General features: G+C 54.2%; 2 protein-coding genes across 2 annotated transcripts in view; both read right to left on the minus strand.

The window, feature by feature from the left end:
* SERPINF1 (serpin family F member 1) overlaps nucleotides 1–6,495 on the minus strand; it is a 15,237-nt gene extending 8,742 nt beyond the window's left edge. The window contains exons 1-2 of the mRNA XM_032138998.2: nucleotides 6,367–6,495; nucleotides 1,465–1,556 (exon numbers count right to left, since the gene is read on the minus strand). Coding sequence (XP_031994889.1) covers nucleotides 1,465–1,548 — 84 coding nt within the window. The 5' untranslated portion in view covers nucleotides 1,549–1,556; nucleotides 6,367–6,495. The remainder of the gene's footprint in view (nucleotides 1–1,464; nucleotides 1,557–6,366) is intronic.
* Nucleotides 6,496–12,122: 5,627 nt separating this feature from the next.
* The window catches only part of SERPINF2 (serpin family F member 2), a 10,177-nt gene continuing 7,201 nt past the window's right edge, over nucleotides 12,123–15,098 (minus strand). Inside the window, exons 8-9 of the mRNA XM_032139002.2 lie at nucleotides 14,578–14,782; nucleotides 12,123–13,245 (exon numbers count right to left, since the gene is read on the minus strand). Coding sequence (XP_031994893.1) covers nucleotides 12,833–13,245; nucleotides 14,578–14,782 — 618 coding nt within the window. The 3' untranslated portion in view covers nucleotides 12,123–12,832. The remainder of the gene's footprint in view (nucleotides 13,246–14,577; nucleotides 14,783–15,098) is intronic.

The following is a 15,098-nucleotide window of genomic DNA, read 5'->3' on the forward strand; positions in this document are numbered from 1 at the left end:
TTTTTTTTTTTTTTTTTTTTTTTAGATGGAGTCTCGCTCCATCTCCCAGGCTGGAGTGCAGTGGTGCGATCTCGGCTCACTCACTGCAACCTCCACCTCCTGGGTTCACGGCATTCTCCTGCCTCAGCCTCCCGAGTAGCTGGGACTATACAGACGCCTGCCACCACACCCAGCTAATTTTTTGTATATTTAGTAGACACGGGGTTTCACCGTGTTAGCCAGGATGGTCTCAATCTCCTGACCTTGTGATCCACCTGCCTCGGCCTCCCAAAGTGCCGCGATTACAGGCATGAGCCACCACGCCTGGCCCCTCACTGCAGTCTTAATCTCATGGGCTCAAGTGATCCTCCCACCTCAGCTTCCCAAGTGGGTAGTACCACAAGCACGTGCCACCACGCCTGGTAATTTTTGCTTTTTTGTAGAGACGGTGGGCTCACTATGTTGCCCACACTGGTCTCAAACTCCTGGATTCAAGCGATCCTCCTGCTCAGCCTCTCACACTGCTGGGATTACAGGCGTGAGCCGCCATGCCCGGCAGAACTGAGTCTTTTTTATTTCCACCCATTGCCAGCACCTGTCGAGTAGGTGTTTGGTAGATGAGAAATAAATGAGTGGCCACATGGCCCTGTAGAATGGGTGTTTTTATCCCATTTCAAAGGCAAGGAAGCAAAGACTGAGGTAAGAGTTGTCTAGGGTCACAAAGCTAGGAGGAGGGAGACGCAGAATTCATACTCTGACCTCACAAAAGTCCAGGGCTCTCGCCAAGATGCCCAGCTGCTCTTGTCCCTCAAGGGTGGGCCACCGCCAACACTCGCCCCGTAACACTCATATGGCCCAGGCTTCCCTCCATGTGCCTGTATCTGCCTTGGGAACCCAGCTGTGCCCTTTCTGGGCAGGAGAGAGGTCAGTCCATACCCTCGCTCCCTGCCACAGCCTGGTCAGTATCTGAACAAATGTCTGGGAACGTGACCTGCTCAGTGGAGCCCCCACTAGGAAGACAAGGTAACGAGAAGAGATCCTGGCCGGGCGCGGTGGCTCACACCTGTCATCCCAGCACTTTGGGAGGCCGAGGCGGGTGAATCACTTGAGGTCGGGAGTTCGAGACCAGCCTGACCAACATGGAGAAACCCCTGTCTCTACTAAAAATACAAAATGAGCCGGGCGTGGTGGTGCGTGCCTGTAATCCTAGCTGCTTGGGAGGCTGAGGCAGGAGAATCGCCCTGGGCTTGTTAAAAGTGCTTCAGATTTTTACTTTTTTGGGATTTTATTCTTGTCCCCACTCCATCCCCTGAAAGGCGAGGCAAGACATTTTCCCTCTGTTTTGTTGCTGGAGAAACTGCAGCCCTGGAGAAATAAAGGCCCAAGCCTGGCCTGGAACCTGGGTCCGGGTTCCCTGTCCTCCCGTGCTGCCTGCCAAGGAGGGGCTGGGAACGCTGACCACGCCCTCCCCGCCCGCCTACTGACCTCCTCCGGGGGGCTGGCGGGGTTCTGGCAGCTGCTGTGCCCGAGGAGGGCTCCAATGCACAGGAGTAGCACCAGGACCTGCATCCTGGGGCCTGCAAGAAAAGCATAAGGCAGCAAGCCGCTCTCCTCCCCCACTGCACTGCCCCGCTGCCCCTTCCTGGCAACCCCAGCCAGGGCCCAGGGGTTGGGCAGGGCTAGGCACTTTCCCCACCCCCCGCAGCGACCACCCCTCACCCCACCAGGCCCCCGGAAGTGGACCCTCAGCTTGATGGCCCATCCCTCCCAGCAAGGTTCTCCCACCCCTCCCCCTGCCTCGGGGCCCACAGTCATACCATGAGCTTGTGCTTTTGTTCCACTGTCTGCGTCAGGGGACCCTCCTTTAAACCTAAAGCTTTTATTTATTTATTATTTATTTATTTATATTTTATTTTATTTTTTGAAACAGAGTCTGGCTCTGTTGCCCAGGCTGGAGTACAGTGGAGCGATCTTGGCTCACTGCAACCTCCGCCTCCTGGGTTCAAGCGATTCTCCCGCCTCAACCTCCCAAGTAGCTGGAATTACAGGCATGTGCCACCATGCCGGGCTAATTTTTTGTATTTTAATAGCGATGGGGTTTCACCACATTCACCAGGCTTGTCTCAACCTCCTGACCTCAGGCTATCCGCACGCCTCAGCCTCCCAAAGTGCTAGGGTTATAGGCGTGTGCCATCACACCTGGCCCCTGAACCAATATCTTTTAAAGATCCAGAGCAGTGGGGCCCCAGCCCAGCAGGGCTTCTCCACGTGGAGCATGGCCCAGCACAAGTGTATGCTGGAGGCAGCTGACCCACTCCGGTGATAAGACTTGGGGCAACCCCTCCCAGGAGAATGGGGCAGAACCCAGGTCTCCTCCACGGAATCACCGGATACCAAGCATAGAGGCACCCAGTCTGGCACCTGCTGTCCCTCCAAATTCTCAAGCTGTCTTTGGAATTCTGTGGCCTCACAAGGCAGCTCATTCCCTTCTCCCACAGTCCCCTTTCAAGAGCTGTTTCTCCCATGGTCAGGAGTGCAGGGCCTAGGGTCAGAGAGCCTGGGTTCACATTTCAATTCTGTGTCTTTTTTTTTTTTGGGAGACAAGGTCTTGCTGCGGTGCCCAGGCTGGAGTGTAGTGGCTATTCACAGGCACAACCATAGCACCCTACAGCCTGGAGCTCCTGACCTCATGTGATTCTCCTGCCTCAGCCTCCTGAGTAGCTGGGACTGCAGGCGCCCGCCATCACACATGGTCGCAGTGCTGTGTCTTAGTAGCTCTCTAAATCACCATGTTTTCTCTTGTAAAATGGAAATAAAATAACCTACTATTAAAATAAAACTACTGAGCGCAGTGGCTCACGCCTGTAATCCCAACACTTTGGGAGGCTGAGGCAGGCGGATAGCCTGAGGTCAGGAGTTCGAGACCAGCCTGGCCAACATGGTGAAACCCCATCTATACTAAAAATACAAAAAGTAGCCAGGCGTGGTGGCAGGCCCCTGTAATCCCAGTTACTCAGGAGGCTGAGGCAGGAGAATCACTTGAACCCAGGAGGCAGAGGTTGCAGTGAGCCAAGATTGTGCCACTGCACTCCAGCCTGGGCTACAGAGGAAGACTTAGTCTCAAAAATAAATAAATAAAATAAAATAAATTAGCCAGGCGTAGTGGCACACACCTGTAGTTCCAGCTACTTGGAGGGCTAAGGCTGGAGAATTGCTTGAACTTGGGAGGTGGAGGTTGCAGTGAGCCAAGATCGCACCACTGCACTCCAGCCTGGGCAACAAGAGTGAAAACTCCACCTCAAAAAAAAAAAAAAAAAAAAAAAGGCCAAGCGCAGTGGCTCACGCCTGTAATCCCAGCACTTTGAGAGGCAGAGGCGGGTAGATCACCTGAAGTCAGGAGTTTGAGACCATCCTGGCCAACACGGAGAAACTCCATCTCTACTAAAAATACAACAATTAGCCAGGTACGGTGGCGCGTGCCTGTAATCCTAGCTACTTGGGAGCCTAAGGCAGGAGAATCGCTTGAATCCAGGAGGCAGAGGTTGCAGTGAGCCGAGATCGTGCCACGGCACTCCAGGCTGGGCAACAGAGCAAGACTCCACCTCAAAAAAAAAAAAAAAAAAAAAAAACAAAGAAAAAAATGTAGAATCTGAATGACATTGTCTCCCCTGCCCTGGCCCCCCACACATCACCCTTCATTATCCATTTATAAACACAAACATCCACCCACACAGCACACGCACTTTTTGACTTCCCAGAACAAACGGGATCAGAAAATTTGGGAGGACATTGTGTGATTGTTGGCTCTAGTCTTTAAAATTAAATCTGATAATCCACTGGACAATATTGTGGGGCACGAAAGAGATTGCCTTTGAGTTTACTCAGCTTAAGGCAGGACGGGCAGCAGGAAGCAGCCTGGTTTTCTTTCTAAACCCCGCCTTGAGCCGCAGACCTCCGCGTTCCCAGCCAGCTGCTCTTGCACATGCCTGCCCTGACGTGCAGGGAGAAAACTTGCGTGTAGACAACAGGAAAAGCTTTCTGCAGTGCAGGATAGAGCCCTCACCACCATCCAGGCCTGCGGCCAGCCCCACCCAGCTGCCAGGAGCCTGCCTCCCGAGCCTCTGCAGACTGGTTTATTAGAAACCAAAAATTTGTGAGGTACACAGGAGGCAAGGCTAGAAGAAAAGTTGTTAGTTCTAGTTCCTCTGGCCCAAGTAAGAAATTAAGGGAGGAGACAGACTCATCCCGGCATAGTTTTTTTGTTTTGTTTTTTGGGTTTTTCGGTTTTTTTTTTTTTTGAGACAGAATTTCACTCTTGTTGCCCAGGCTAAAGTGCAGTGGTGTGATCTCAGCTCAGTGCAACTTCCACCTCCCGGGTTCAAGCAATTCTCCTGCCTCAGTCTCCTGAGTAGCTGGGATTACAGGTGCCTGCAACCACACCTGGTTAATCTTTATGTTTTAGTAGAGATGGGGTTTCACCATGTTGGCCAGGCTGGCCTCGAATCCTGATCTCAGGTGATCCACCAGCATCCCAAAGTGTCAGGATTACCAGCGTGAGCCACCATCCCTGCCCATTATCCTGGCATAGTATTTAAGGAAACTAAAGTCACAAGTCAAATGGACTTGAAGGAGAGACTTCAGTCTTGGTCCCTACAGAATCTAGGCCCAAACCCCAGATCAGGTGGTAGGTGATTGTCACAATGTGGGTAGGCTGAGGTGAGGCGAGGGAGCCAGGCAGGGAAGGGACATGGGTCCAAAGGTGGCCCCGAGCTAGACACAGGGACCCGGAATATTAACGGCAAGTCTGAATCCTGCACCTCAAGCCGTCTGGATAAGGGAAGAGGAGAGCTGATTGAAAACCCTACAAGCGCAGGGGGAGGGCAGAGCGTGGGGGTCTGCATGGGCGCCCCTCAGCACACACGCAATACCCTGTCCACAGAGGTTGCTCACGGGCTGAGCAGGCGACTGCTGGCTGGCTGCGGCCACAGGCAATGATGCCATCCTGTCCAAAGGGCAGTATCCAAGCCCCACTCCTTTGTAGCAGGCGGGGGAGGGCTCGGGGAGAGGCAGACACCCTCCCTGCTGGGCCAAGGTCAGGCCTGATTTTCTGACAATTGCCCACATCAAGAAACACAGGAACTTTTGTGATCTTGCCTCCAAGTTAGGCGGATCAACTCAAGCCAATACATGTGTTTCAGATTAAGCCCAGTTAGGAGACAAACACCCTCCACGGCCGCCTCCTCCTCTTCCCAGAACCGCACAGCCTTCAGCCACATGGCAGTGGGCCCCGGAGATAGCGTGGGGAAGGGCACCTCCCCCTCCCCTGGCTCTCTGGAGGGGATTGAGGGGTCCTCTCTGGCCCACCCATGGTGACCCAGCCCCAAACAATGTTTCCTGAAGCTTTAGAAGCTGAATGAGTCAGCCCAGGGTGCCGTAGAGTTGCACTTCCCCACACCCCAGAGGCAGCAGCCCCAAGAATAGGACTCCCTGCCCCCCAACCCCACGGAACCTGGAGGCTAACGTCGGGTTAGCTAATGCCGGGTGGGGGCCTAGGCTGGACGGGGCGGGGTTTCTGGGAATTCCTGTGAGACCTACCCCTCCGGGTGGCTCGGCACAGGCAGCAGAAAGGGTGCATCTCAGACGGCCCTTCTCTCCAGCACTGGCAGCTGGGCCCCCATGCCCTACACACCTGCCGGGCTAAATAGTGCTCATTGTTTGCCAGAGGCCACAACCTCTTTGGTCTCCCAGCCTTGACTCATTTAGCCAAAGAGAGTGGGTGGGGGCTGGCTAGAAGGACCCAGCTGTCCTCCATCCCAGCCCTCAGCCAGGGTGCCGAGGCCAGCGGTTTGGTGGTGCTGGGAAATTGCCTTAGCAGTCAGCACCAGCTGATTTTGAAAAAGTAGCAAGGAGCCCAGGGAGCAGGGGCCAGGGCTGGGCTGCAGGGCGGCCGCCTTCCTAACTGCCTTTGGTGGAAGCAGCTCCCGGGAACCTCCCTGCCTCGGACTCCAGTCCTGGGGTGCTGCTCAGACCCGACCCAGCAGCTTAGCTCCCCTTTCCTCCCCACGACCGCCCCATCCACTGTTTCCCACTCACTTCATTCAAAAGCCTTTCCAGCCTCTTCCGTCGGTGCAGTGGGATTTGGGGATCACTGGGTCCTGGCCTTCGGCCTCATCCCCCCAGCTCCCTCTGCCCTCTCTCATCCACTCACCCTTGTGCCCAAATTGCAGGGGCTGCTTTTCCTCTCCATTTCCTCTCCTGCACCATTTCCTCTCCCTTGCATTACTCTTTTCTGCTCCCTGGAGTGCCCCTGCCTCTCCCCTGTCCCCCCAGCCCAGGGGAGCCTCTCCCGTCGTCCCTGGCATCAGAGCAGCCAGGGAGCTGCTTTACCTGTGGATACGCTGCAGCTCCACACCCAGCCTAGTCCCTCTAAGCCTGCACGCTGAGGGGGCTCCAGCCAGCACAAGAGCTTTTTTTGCTGCCTTCTAATCCAGTATCCAGCAGGCTTCAGATTACAGCTACTCCTTTCTTAAAGCGACCTGCACTCAATTTGGATTCTGTGATTGCATCACTGTCTCGTGTTAACTTTAACCCACTGCTGCACCGCCATCCATTACGCCCAAGGCACACACATTTGCACACCTTCCTCTTCCTTTACATTTTCCTTCAGGGGCTGGGCGCAGGGGCTCACGCCTGTAATCCAGCACTTTGGGAGACTGAGGCAGGTGCATCACCTGAGGTCAGGAGTTCAAGACCAACCTGGCCAACATGGTGAAACCCTGTCTCACCTAAAAATGCAAACAAAGCTGGGCGCAGTGGCTCACGCTTGTTATCCCAGCACTTTGGGAGACCAAGGCAGGTGGATCACCTGAGGTCAGGGGTTCAAGACCAGCCTAGCCAACATGGTGAAACCCCATGTCTACTAAAAATACAAACAAAATTACCCAGGTGTGGTGGCGCGCACCTGTAGTCCCAGCTACTCAGGAGGCTGAGGCAGGAGAATCACTTGAACCTGGGAGGCGGAGGTTGCAGTGAGCTGAGATCACACCACTGCACTCCAGCCTGGGCGACAGAGGGAGATTCCGTCTCAAAAAAAGAAAAAAGAAAAAAAGAAAGAAAAATTTCTGAATATAGTGACAACCTTTTATTTCCACCTCAGTTCTTCCCCTATCACCATAACCACCATCTTGAATTTGATTTTTATTATTTTCATACATTTCTTTTTACTTTTACCATGTAAGTTTTTGTCCCCAAGTGATATATGGTATCAGTTTGCATGTTCTTAAACCTTAGGTCAATGTATCACACTTTTTTTTTTTCCAATGGAGTCTCACTCTGTCACCCAGGCTGGAGTGCAGTGGTGCAATCTCGGCTCACTGCAACCTCCGCCTCCTGAGTTCAAGAGGTTCTCCTGCCTCAGCCTCCTGAGTAGTTGGGACTATAGGCATGCACCAGCACGCCCGGCTAATTTTTGTATTTTTAGTAGAGACAGGGTTTCACCATGTTGGTCAGGCTGGTCTCAAACTCCTGACCTCAGGTGATCCACCCACCTCAGCCTCCCAAAGTGCTGGGATTACAGGCGTGAGCCACCACGCCCGGCCATTGTCTTTTCATTTTTATGGCAGGGGTGTCCAATCTTTTGGCTCCCCTGAGACAGATTGGAAGAAGAATTGTCTTGGGCCACACATAAAATATACTAACACTAATGATACCTAACGAGCTAAAAAAAAAACAAAAAACAAAACAAAATCTTTAAAAAATCTCATAATGTTTTAAGAAAGTTTACGAAGTTGTGTTGGGCTGCATTCAAAGCCATCCTGGGCCATATGCAGCCTGTGGGTCGTGGGTTACACAGGCTTGTTTTGTGGTTTCTTTTCAGGGAAACAAGTTTTTAATTTTAATACCAACATTTTCAATCTTTTCTCTTATAATTTGTGCTTCTTTTGGTATATTTTTTTAAAAATCTCTTCTTCCCGGAGATCACAAAGGGATTCATCTATACTTTCTTCTAAAATGTTTACAATTTTAGGCCGGGTGTGGTGGCTCATGCCTGTAATCCTCACAATTGGGAGACCAAGGCGGGCAGATCACCTGAGGTCAGGAGTTTGAGACCAGCCTGGCCAACGTGGTGAAACCTTGTCTCTACTAAAAAAATAATAATAATAAAATAAAATGTTTGTAGTTTTGCCTGTTGTATATGTGTGTTTGTATTAGCTTTTGTTTTGTTTTGTTTTTTTGAGATGGGGCCTTGCTCTGTGGCCCAGGCTGCAGTGCAGTGGCACAATCTCAGCTCACTGCAACCTCTGCCTCCCAGGTTCGAGCGATTCTCCTGCCTCAGCCTCCTGAGTAGCTGGGATTACAGGAGCACTCCACCACGCCCAGCTAATTTTTTTTTTTTTTTTTGGTACAGACAAGGTTTCACCATATTGGCCAGGCTGGTCTTGAACTCCTGACCTTAGGTGACCACCTGCCTCGGCCTCCCAAAGTGCCGGGATTACAGGGGTGAGCCACCATACCCGGCCTGTATTTGCTTTTTAAAGCAGAATACTATTTCCAAAAGGATACAAAAAAAGAGATTAAAAACACTGCATCCCAAGAGTAGAATCCAGTGACTGGAAATCAGAATGAGAGGAAGGCTTTTCACTGGGTGCTTTTTGTTGCTTTTGAGTTGTGAACCACATGAACAAAATACCTATTCACAAATAAGCAAATCATTTAAATAAGTCCTTAGTAAAGTTTCTGGGCCAGGTGTGGTGACTCATGCCTATAATCCCAGCACACTTGAGCCCAGGAGTTGGAGACCGGCCTGGGCCACATGGTGAAAAATGCTTGCCTCTATAAAAAATAGTAATAAATAAAAATCTTAAAATCATAAATTATACAGAAGAGTTCTCTTTTGTCCGACCCCTGTGAGAAGCATGTGTCGTCTCCTGCAGAGTCAGCGTGTCTGGCCCTCAGGGATCCTTCCCCGCCTTCTTCTTTTTTTTTGAGATGGAGTCTCACTCTGTCCCCCAGGCTGGAATGCAGAAGCACCATCTTGGCTCACTGCAACCTCCACCTCCCGGATTCAACTGATTCTCCTGCCTCAGCCTCCTGACTGGCTGGGATTACAGGCATGAGCCACCGTGCCCGGCTAATTTTTGGTATTTTTAGTAGAGACGGGGTTTCATTGTGTTAGCCAGGCTGGTCTCGAACTCCTGACCTCAAGTGATCTGCCTGCCTCGGCCTCCCAAAGTGCTGGGATTATAGGCGTGAGCCACCACGCCCGGCCCGGTACCATGACATGAAGCGCATCTGCGTACCCCCAAATAGACAATTCTATCCCTGATCAAATATTCAATTGCCTGCTTGACATTAAAGATGAATAGATCCCAGGCACAGTGGCTCATGCCTATAATCCCAACATTTGGGAGGCCAAGGCAGGATGGTTGCTTGAGCCCAGGATGTCGAGGCTGCCGTGAGCTGTGATCGCACCACTGCACTCCATCCAGCCTGGGCGACAGAGCAAGACCTTGTCTCTTAAAAAAAAACCCAAAAAACAAAAAACCCGCTATGTTACGGGAAGTCAAAAGAGTTCTGTTTCTTGAGCTGAACCACTATGTTACTGGCAGTCAGGAGGAGGGAGAGGGGTTCGTGTCTTGAGCTGGTGATGGTTGCACAGCGGTATTTGGTTCATGGAAACATTCATTAAGCTTACATGTAGTTAAGACTTGTGTACTTTGCATATTCTATTTCAACGAAAAATTGTAAAGGAAAACACCCTTCAGCAGCTTCCCTTCATACTTGGAATAAAATCCAAACGCTTGCTCTGGTCTGCGAGGACCCTCGTGATCTGGCCCCGCCTATGTCTCCAGCTCCATCTTCCCAGTTTTCTCTGACTTTGTCACACTCTGGTCACACTGGCCATCTTTCTGCTTCTCCAGTGATCCAAGCCCTTTCCTGCCCCAAAGGCCTTTGCCTGGGCTGCTGCCTCTTCCCGTGTTTCTGAACGGTGAGGTCTTCATACTCTCTATCTCTCAGCTAAATGTCCCCTGGGAAAGGCCTCCCCTGAGTTACTCAGTATCCCAAAAGCTCTCCAATTTCCTTCATATTATGTCTCCTTCTGTTTTCTGTATCTGGTCCCCCCTTTTTTTTTTTTTTTTTTTTTTGAGGCATAGGCATAGTCTCGCTCTGTCGCCCAGGCTGGAGTGCAGTGGCGCGATCTTGATTCACTGCAAACTCCGCCTCCTGGGTTCACGCCATTCTCCTGCCTCAGCCTCCCGAGTAGCTGGGACTACAGGCGCCCGCCACCACGCCCAGCTAATTTTTGTATTTTTCAGTAGAGACGGGGTTTCACCATGTTGGCCAGGCTGGTCTTGAGCTCCTGACCTCATGATCCACCGCCTCGGCCTCCCAAAGTGCTGGGATTACAGGCATGAGCCATTGCGCCCGGCCTGGTCCTTTTTTTTTTTTTCAGGCGGAGTCTCGCTCTGTCGCCCAGGCTGGAGTGCAGCGTCTGCCTGTTCATTGCTGATCCCCTGGGCTTGGTGTTCTGCTGGGTTCACGGGAGGTGCTGAAGAGGAAGCTGCTGGGTGGAGGTTACAGTGAAGGCAGCCAGACCAGAGACAGGGAGAGCCCAGCAGGCAATGTCAGGGATCCCAGGAAGTGAAGACGAGGCCCAGGCCGGGGCACTGGGAGCTGCAGTGGAGAGGAGGGGAACGCTGAGAAAGACTGGGCAAGTGCTGCAGGGCATAGTGGCTCACACCACTGCGGGAGGCCGAGGCAGGCGGACCACCCGAGGTCAGGAGTTCGAGACCAGCCTGGCCAACATGGCAAAACCCCGTCTCTACTAAAATACAAAAATTAGCAGTGCGTGGTGGCGGACGCCTGTAATCTCAGCTACTCGGGAGGCTGAGGCAGGAGAATTGCTTGGACCCGGGAGGCAGAGGTTGCAGTGAGCCGAGGTCGCACTGCTGCACTCCAGCCTGGGCTACAGAGCGAGACTCTTTCAAAAAAATAAGAAGGACAGACTTGACAAGACAAAAACCGCAGTGCTTATTTATCGTGTCCCTAGAGCCTAAAGGATCTGTCCTGAGCTCCTGACTCCTCCTCCTCCTCCTGCTCACTCTCCACTCCAGCCTCAACGTCCCGTGTGTCTTGAGCTCCTGGCAGGACCTCTGCACATGCCGTTCCTCGGCCAGGCCACACTTCGCCGGGACCTCCACAGTGCCCTCCTTCGTCCCCTTCGAGGCCCTGCTCCCCTGTCACCTTCTCACAAGGCTTTTCTTCCCGGCCCCGCCCCCTTCCCCACTTCACCTGCACCACTGCCCTCCGGCAGTGCATCCTCGGACAGACCATGTTATTTCTCTTTGTTGATTGATTGTCTCTCTCTCCACACTGCTCGTTTGCAAGAAGCAAAGACTCCATGCCAGGCCTCTCTGACTTCCAGGGACTTGCTCTTAACCACTGCACATTAGGGCTCCAGGTGGCCGCTGCCACATGGACCCCCTGCACCCCCAGCAGGGAAGCGTGCCCACCCACATGGACACCCACGCTGCCCCAGCTCCTGGGCTCTGGCACAGAGGAAGGTGTCAGCCCTGTGCCAAGGTTTCCCCACCTGCTTCCCCCAAATCCTCAGACACTGACTGTCTCCAGCTGGAGCCGGGTACTCCCGGCAGCCTGCCCCCGGCCGGCGGGCGCCAGCTCCTGGCAGAGGGGCTGGTGTGTAATTAGAAGCTCCACAAACTCCGTAATTGCCAGTTCTTCTCCCAAACCAGGAGGCTGGCGCTATTCTGAGCCGCCCTTGTTGCCGGCTGCCTGAGACATAGAGAGAAGAGGAGGCCAGGAGCAGAGGCAGGCTGGCGTGGAGGTGTCCCAGGGGAGGGCTGGCAAGGTCAGAGGGGACCACGGGGTGGAGAGCCAGGCTGGCGTGGAGGTGTCCCGGGGGAGGGCTGGCGAGGTCAGGGGGGACCATGCAGAGGAGGGTGCCTGGCGAGCGACCAGAGGCCAAACGTGGCACTGTGCGGGCTGCCGGCCCTGCTGGGCCCAGGGTTCCTCAGCACAGTCCACCCTGCAACTGCCTCCCTGCCTTTCCCCCCGATCCTCACTCGTCCCCACCCATGCCCAGAATGGTGACATCAAACCAGCCAGGCCCATTCATTCTTTATTCAGGTGGCATAAAAATCACTACAAAAACCTTACAAAACAGCCTGAAGGAGCCCATGGGATCCTTCCCTGCCTCAGTTTCTGAGCTCCCGGGCAGAGGAGGGAGACAGGAGAGAGGAAGGAAGGGAAGTGCTGGCAGTGTTGGGATCTCCAGGAGCCATGGGAAGCCTGGGGTGACAAGGCGCAGGGGGTAGGATGGAGGCTGATGGACTCTCAGCAGGTTAGGCCACGGCCAGGCTGTGCCAGACACGAGTTCCACGTGGGGCTGAGGACAACGCTCTGCCCTCCGAGCCACCACCAGGGCCCGTCTCTCCCTGCCCTAGCCTAGGTGTCCTGGGACAAGTCCAGAGGCAGCCTGCTCCCCCTCCCTTTTTCTCTGGTAAACAAAAGTCGGGGTGTCCCAGCTGACGTGGGGAGCAGCTAACCTGTCTCCTGGCAGAATTAGAAGCACCGCCCTCCTGCCGAGGCCCCGGCGCAGGACACCCTCTGAGCCCGTTTGGAAGAAAGATGAGGGTCAGGCTCCCGGCTCCCCGATGCCTGCCCTCCTCCCAGCCACCCCCCACCCTAAACTCCCCAAGAGGTGTTGGGAAAGAATGGCCTCTCTCAGACTGTCCCCGGCCCCTGCCCCAGTGCCACAAAGCAGATTGGAAAGAGTCACATGAGTGGAGACGCTGGTCCAGGCAGGGACTCTGGACGCCACAGCCACGGCCCCTCACTTGGGGCTGCCAAACTGGGGGTAATCCTCCTCCAAGGGGGGCGCGAGTTTCAAGTCAGGGCCGAAAAGCTTGTCTCCGCGGGGGAAGCCCTTCAGGCTCTGGAGGAAGTCCCTGTTGCCCGGGGAATCCTGCTGTTCCTTGAACTCCCGCGGTGCACTGGGGTTGGGGTTCCTCACGCTGCCCACGAAGAGGGGAAGGCCTGTGGTGTCCTCGAAGATGAAGAAGAGGAAGGGGCGGTTCACGCTGAAGGAGGACAGGGACATGCGGGACATGGCGATGCTGGTGGCCGCCGCCGCCTCCACGCCGACCTCGCTGAGCTCCAGCGTGGACTGGTGCTGCATGCCAGACACCACCAGGCTCTGCTCGGAGATCCCACGCAGGTCCGGGACCTGGAACAACTCCTGCAGGCCTGCCCAAGGCCAGAGACGGCGGGTCAGAGCTGCCCTTGGCCCCACAGGCTCCTGGAGCTGCTTGGGAGGGTGTCTGAGATCCCGGCCAGGGAACGGCTTGAACCCACAGATCCCTGCTTCATTCCTATTTGGTTTCCAAGTCTCAGCTTAAACATCACCTCCTCCAGGAAGCCTTCCCTGATCCCCAGCTCTAAAGTCCAGCCAAGGTACATTTTCAGTGTTCTCCCAGGTGAGCTGGAGAAAAGCCCTCTCTGTCTTATCGCTTATGCGGTAGTAAGTATGTGATTGCTCGTCTGCCCACCCCATTAGACTCAGCTGTTTATAAGTGGTGGGCTCCCGGTGCCTGGTACAGTCCCTGGAATACAGCAGCTGCTTAGCAAATGGCTGAAGGATGGATGCTTTATTTATTTATTTTAGTTATTATAATTTTTTTTTGAGATGGAGTCTCACTCTGTCATCCAGGCTGGAGTACAGTGGCACGATCTCAGCTCACTGCAACCTCCTCCTCCCAGGTTCAAGCGATTCTCCTGCCTCAGCCTCCCGAGTAGCTGGGATTACAGGCGTCTGCCACCATGCCCGGCTAATTTTTGTATTTTTAGTGGAGATGGGGTTTCGCCATGTTGGCCAGGCTGGTCTCGAACTCCTGACCTCAGGTGATCCACCCGCTTTGGCCTCCCAAAGTGCTAGGATTACAGGCGTGAGCCACCATGCCCGGCCTTTATTTTCATTTTTGAGACAAGGTCTTAGTTCTGTTGCTGAGGCTGGAGTGCAGTGGCACAATTACAGCTCACTGCAGCCTCAGCCACCTGGGTTCAAGAGGTCCTCCTACCGCAACCTCCCCAGTAGCATGCACCACACCCGGCTAATTTTTGTATTTTTTGTAGAGATGGGGTTTCACTGTGTTGCACAGGCTGGTCTCGAACTCCCGGGCTCAAGCAATCCACCCACTTCAGCTTCCCAACGTGCTGGGATTACAGGCATGAGCCACTCCACCCAGCATTTCTTTAACAGTGTGACACCCCAGCTTCTCCTCCTTCCCCTTCCAGGGGAGCCAGCGGGGCTCACATGCCACCCCAGGCTGTCTACCCAGACTCTCCTTGCAATGCTAGGTCATGGGCAGCAAAGCAGATCCCCATTCCCTGGGCCACCCCAACTTGCACTAGGACAGAGGGTCTGGGGGCTCATATCCAACCCTCTCCCCGCTCCAGAAGCCCTGGAAAAGAGCAAGACCCAGGGCCGCTCTGACTCAGCTCCACTGCCAGCCAGAGGCTTCCTCCTTACCCGCCCTGCCCGGCCTGACCTCGGGGCCTGGCCCGCGCCCTCCTCCTTACCCAGCCGGCTGAGGGTGGCCACCAGGTCCATTTGGTGTTTCAGATACAGCTTAGGCAGCCGGACCTTGGTGGGCCTCTCCCACACCGAAGGTGGGTGCAGGGTGTCCCAACTCAGGTTGGCCAGTACCTGGGACACGTTCCATTCAAAGTGGGTGGGTACAAGGACCACAAAGCTCATGTTGTTCTTAAAGGGGAAATGAGCCACCTACAGAAAAGGGAAGGGAAGAGCATGAGGACAGAAAGCCCCGAAGCTAAGTGGGGGCGGGGCCGGCAGGTGCTCCTAAGGCAGCCAACGGGGCTCCTGGCCATCCTGCCAGGCGTGTGACTGACCCCACTGCTCCTCCACTTCCTCACTGTGAGGTGCAGTCACACTACCTGTCCCACTGCAGGCGGACACGTAACCGAATGAGATGCTTTTAAAGTTTCTAGCAGTGTGGCTGGGCGCGGGGGCTCACACCTGTAATCCCAGCACGGTGGGAAGCCGAGGCAGGCAGATCACCTGAGGTCAGGAGTTCAAGACC

This window comes from Hylobates moloch, unplaced genomic scaffold (genome assembly GCF_009828535.3).
Source record: "Hylobates moloch isolate HMO894 unplaced genomic scaffold, HMol_V3 SCAFFOLD_19, whole genome shotgun sequence".
Lineage (NCBI taxonomy): Eukaryota > Metazoa > Chordata > Mammalia > Primates > Hylobatidae > Hylobates > Hylobates moloch.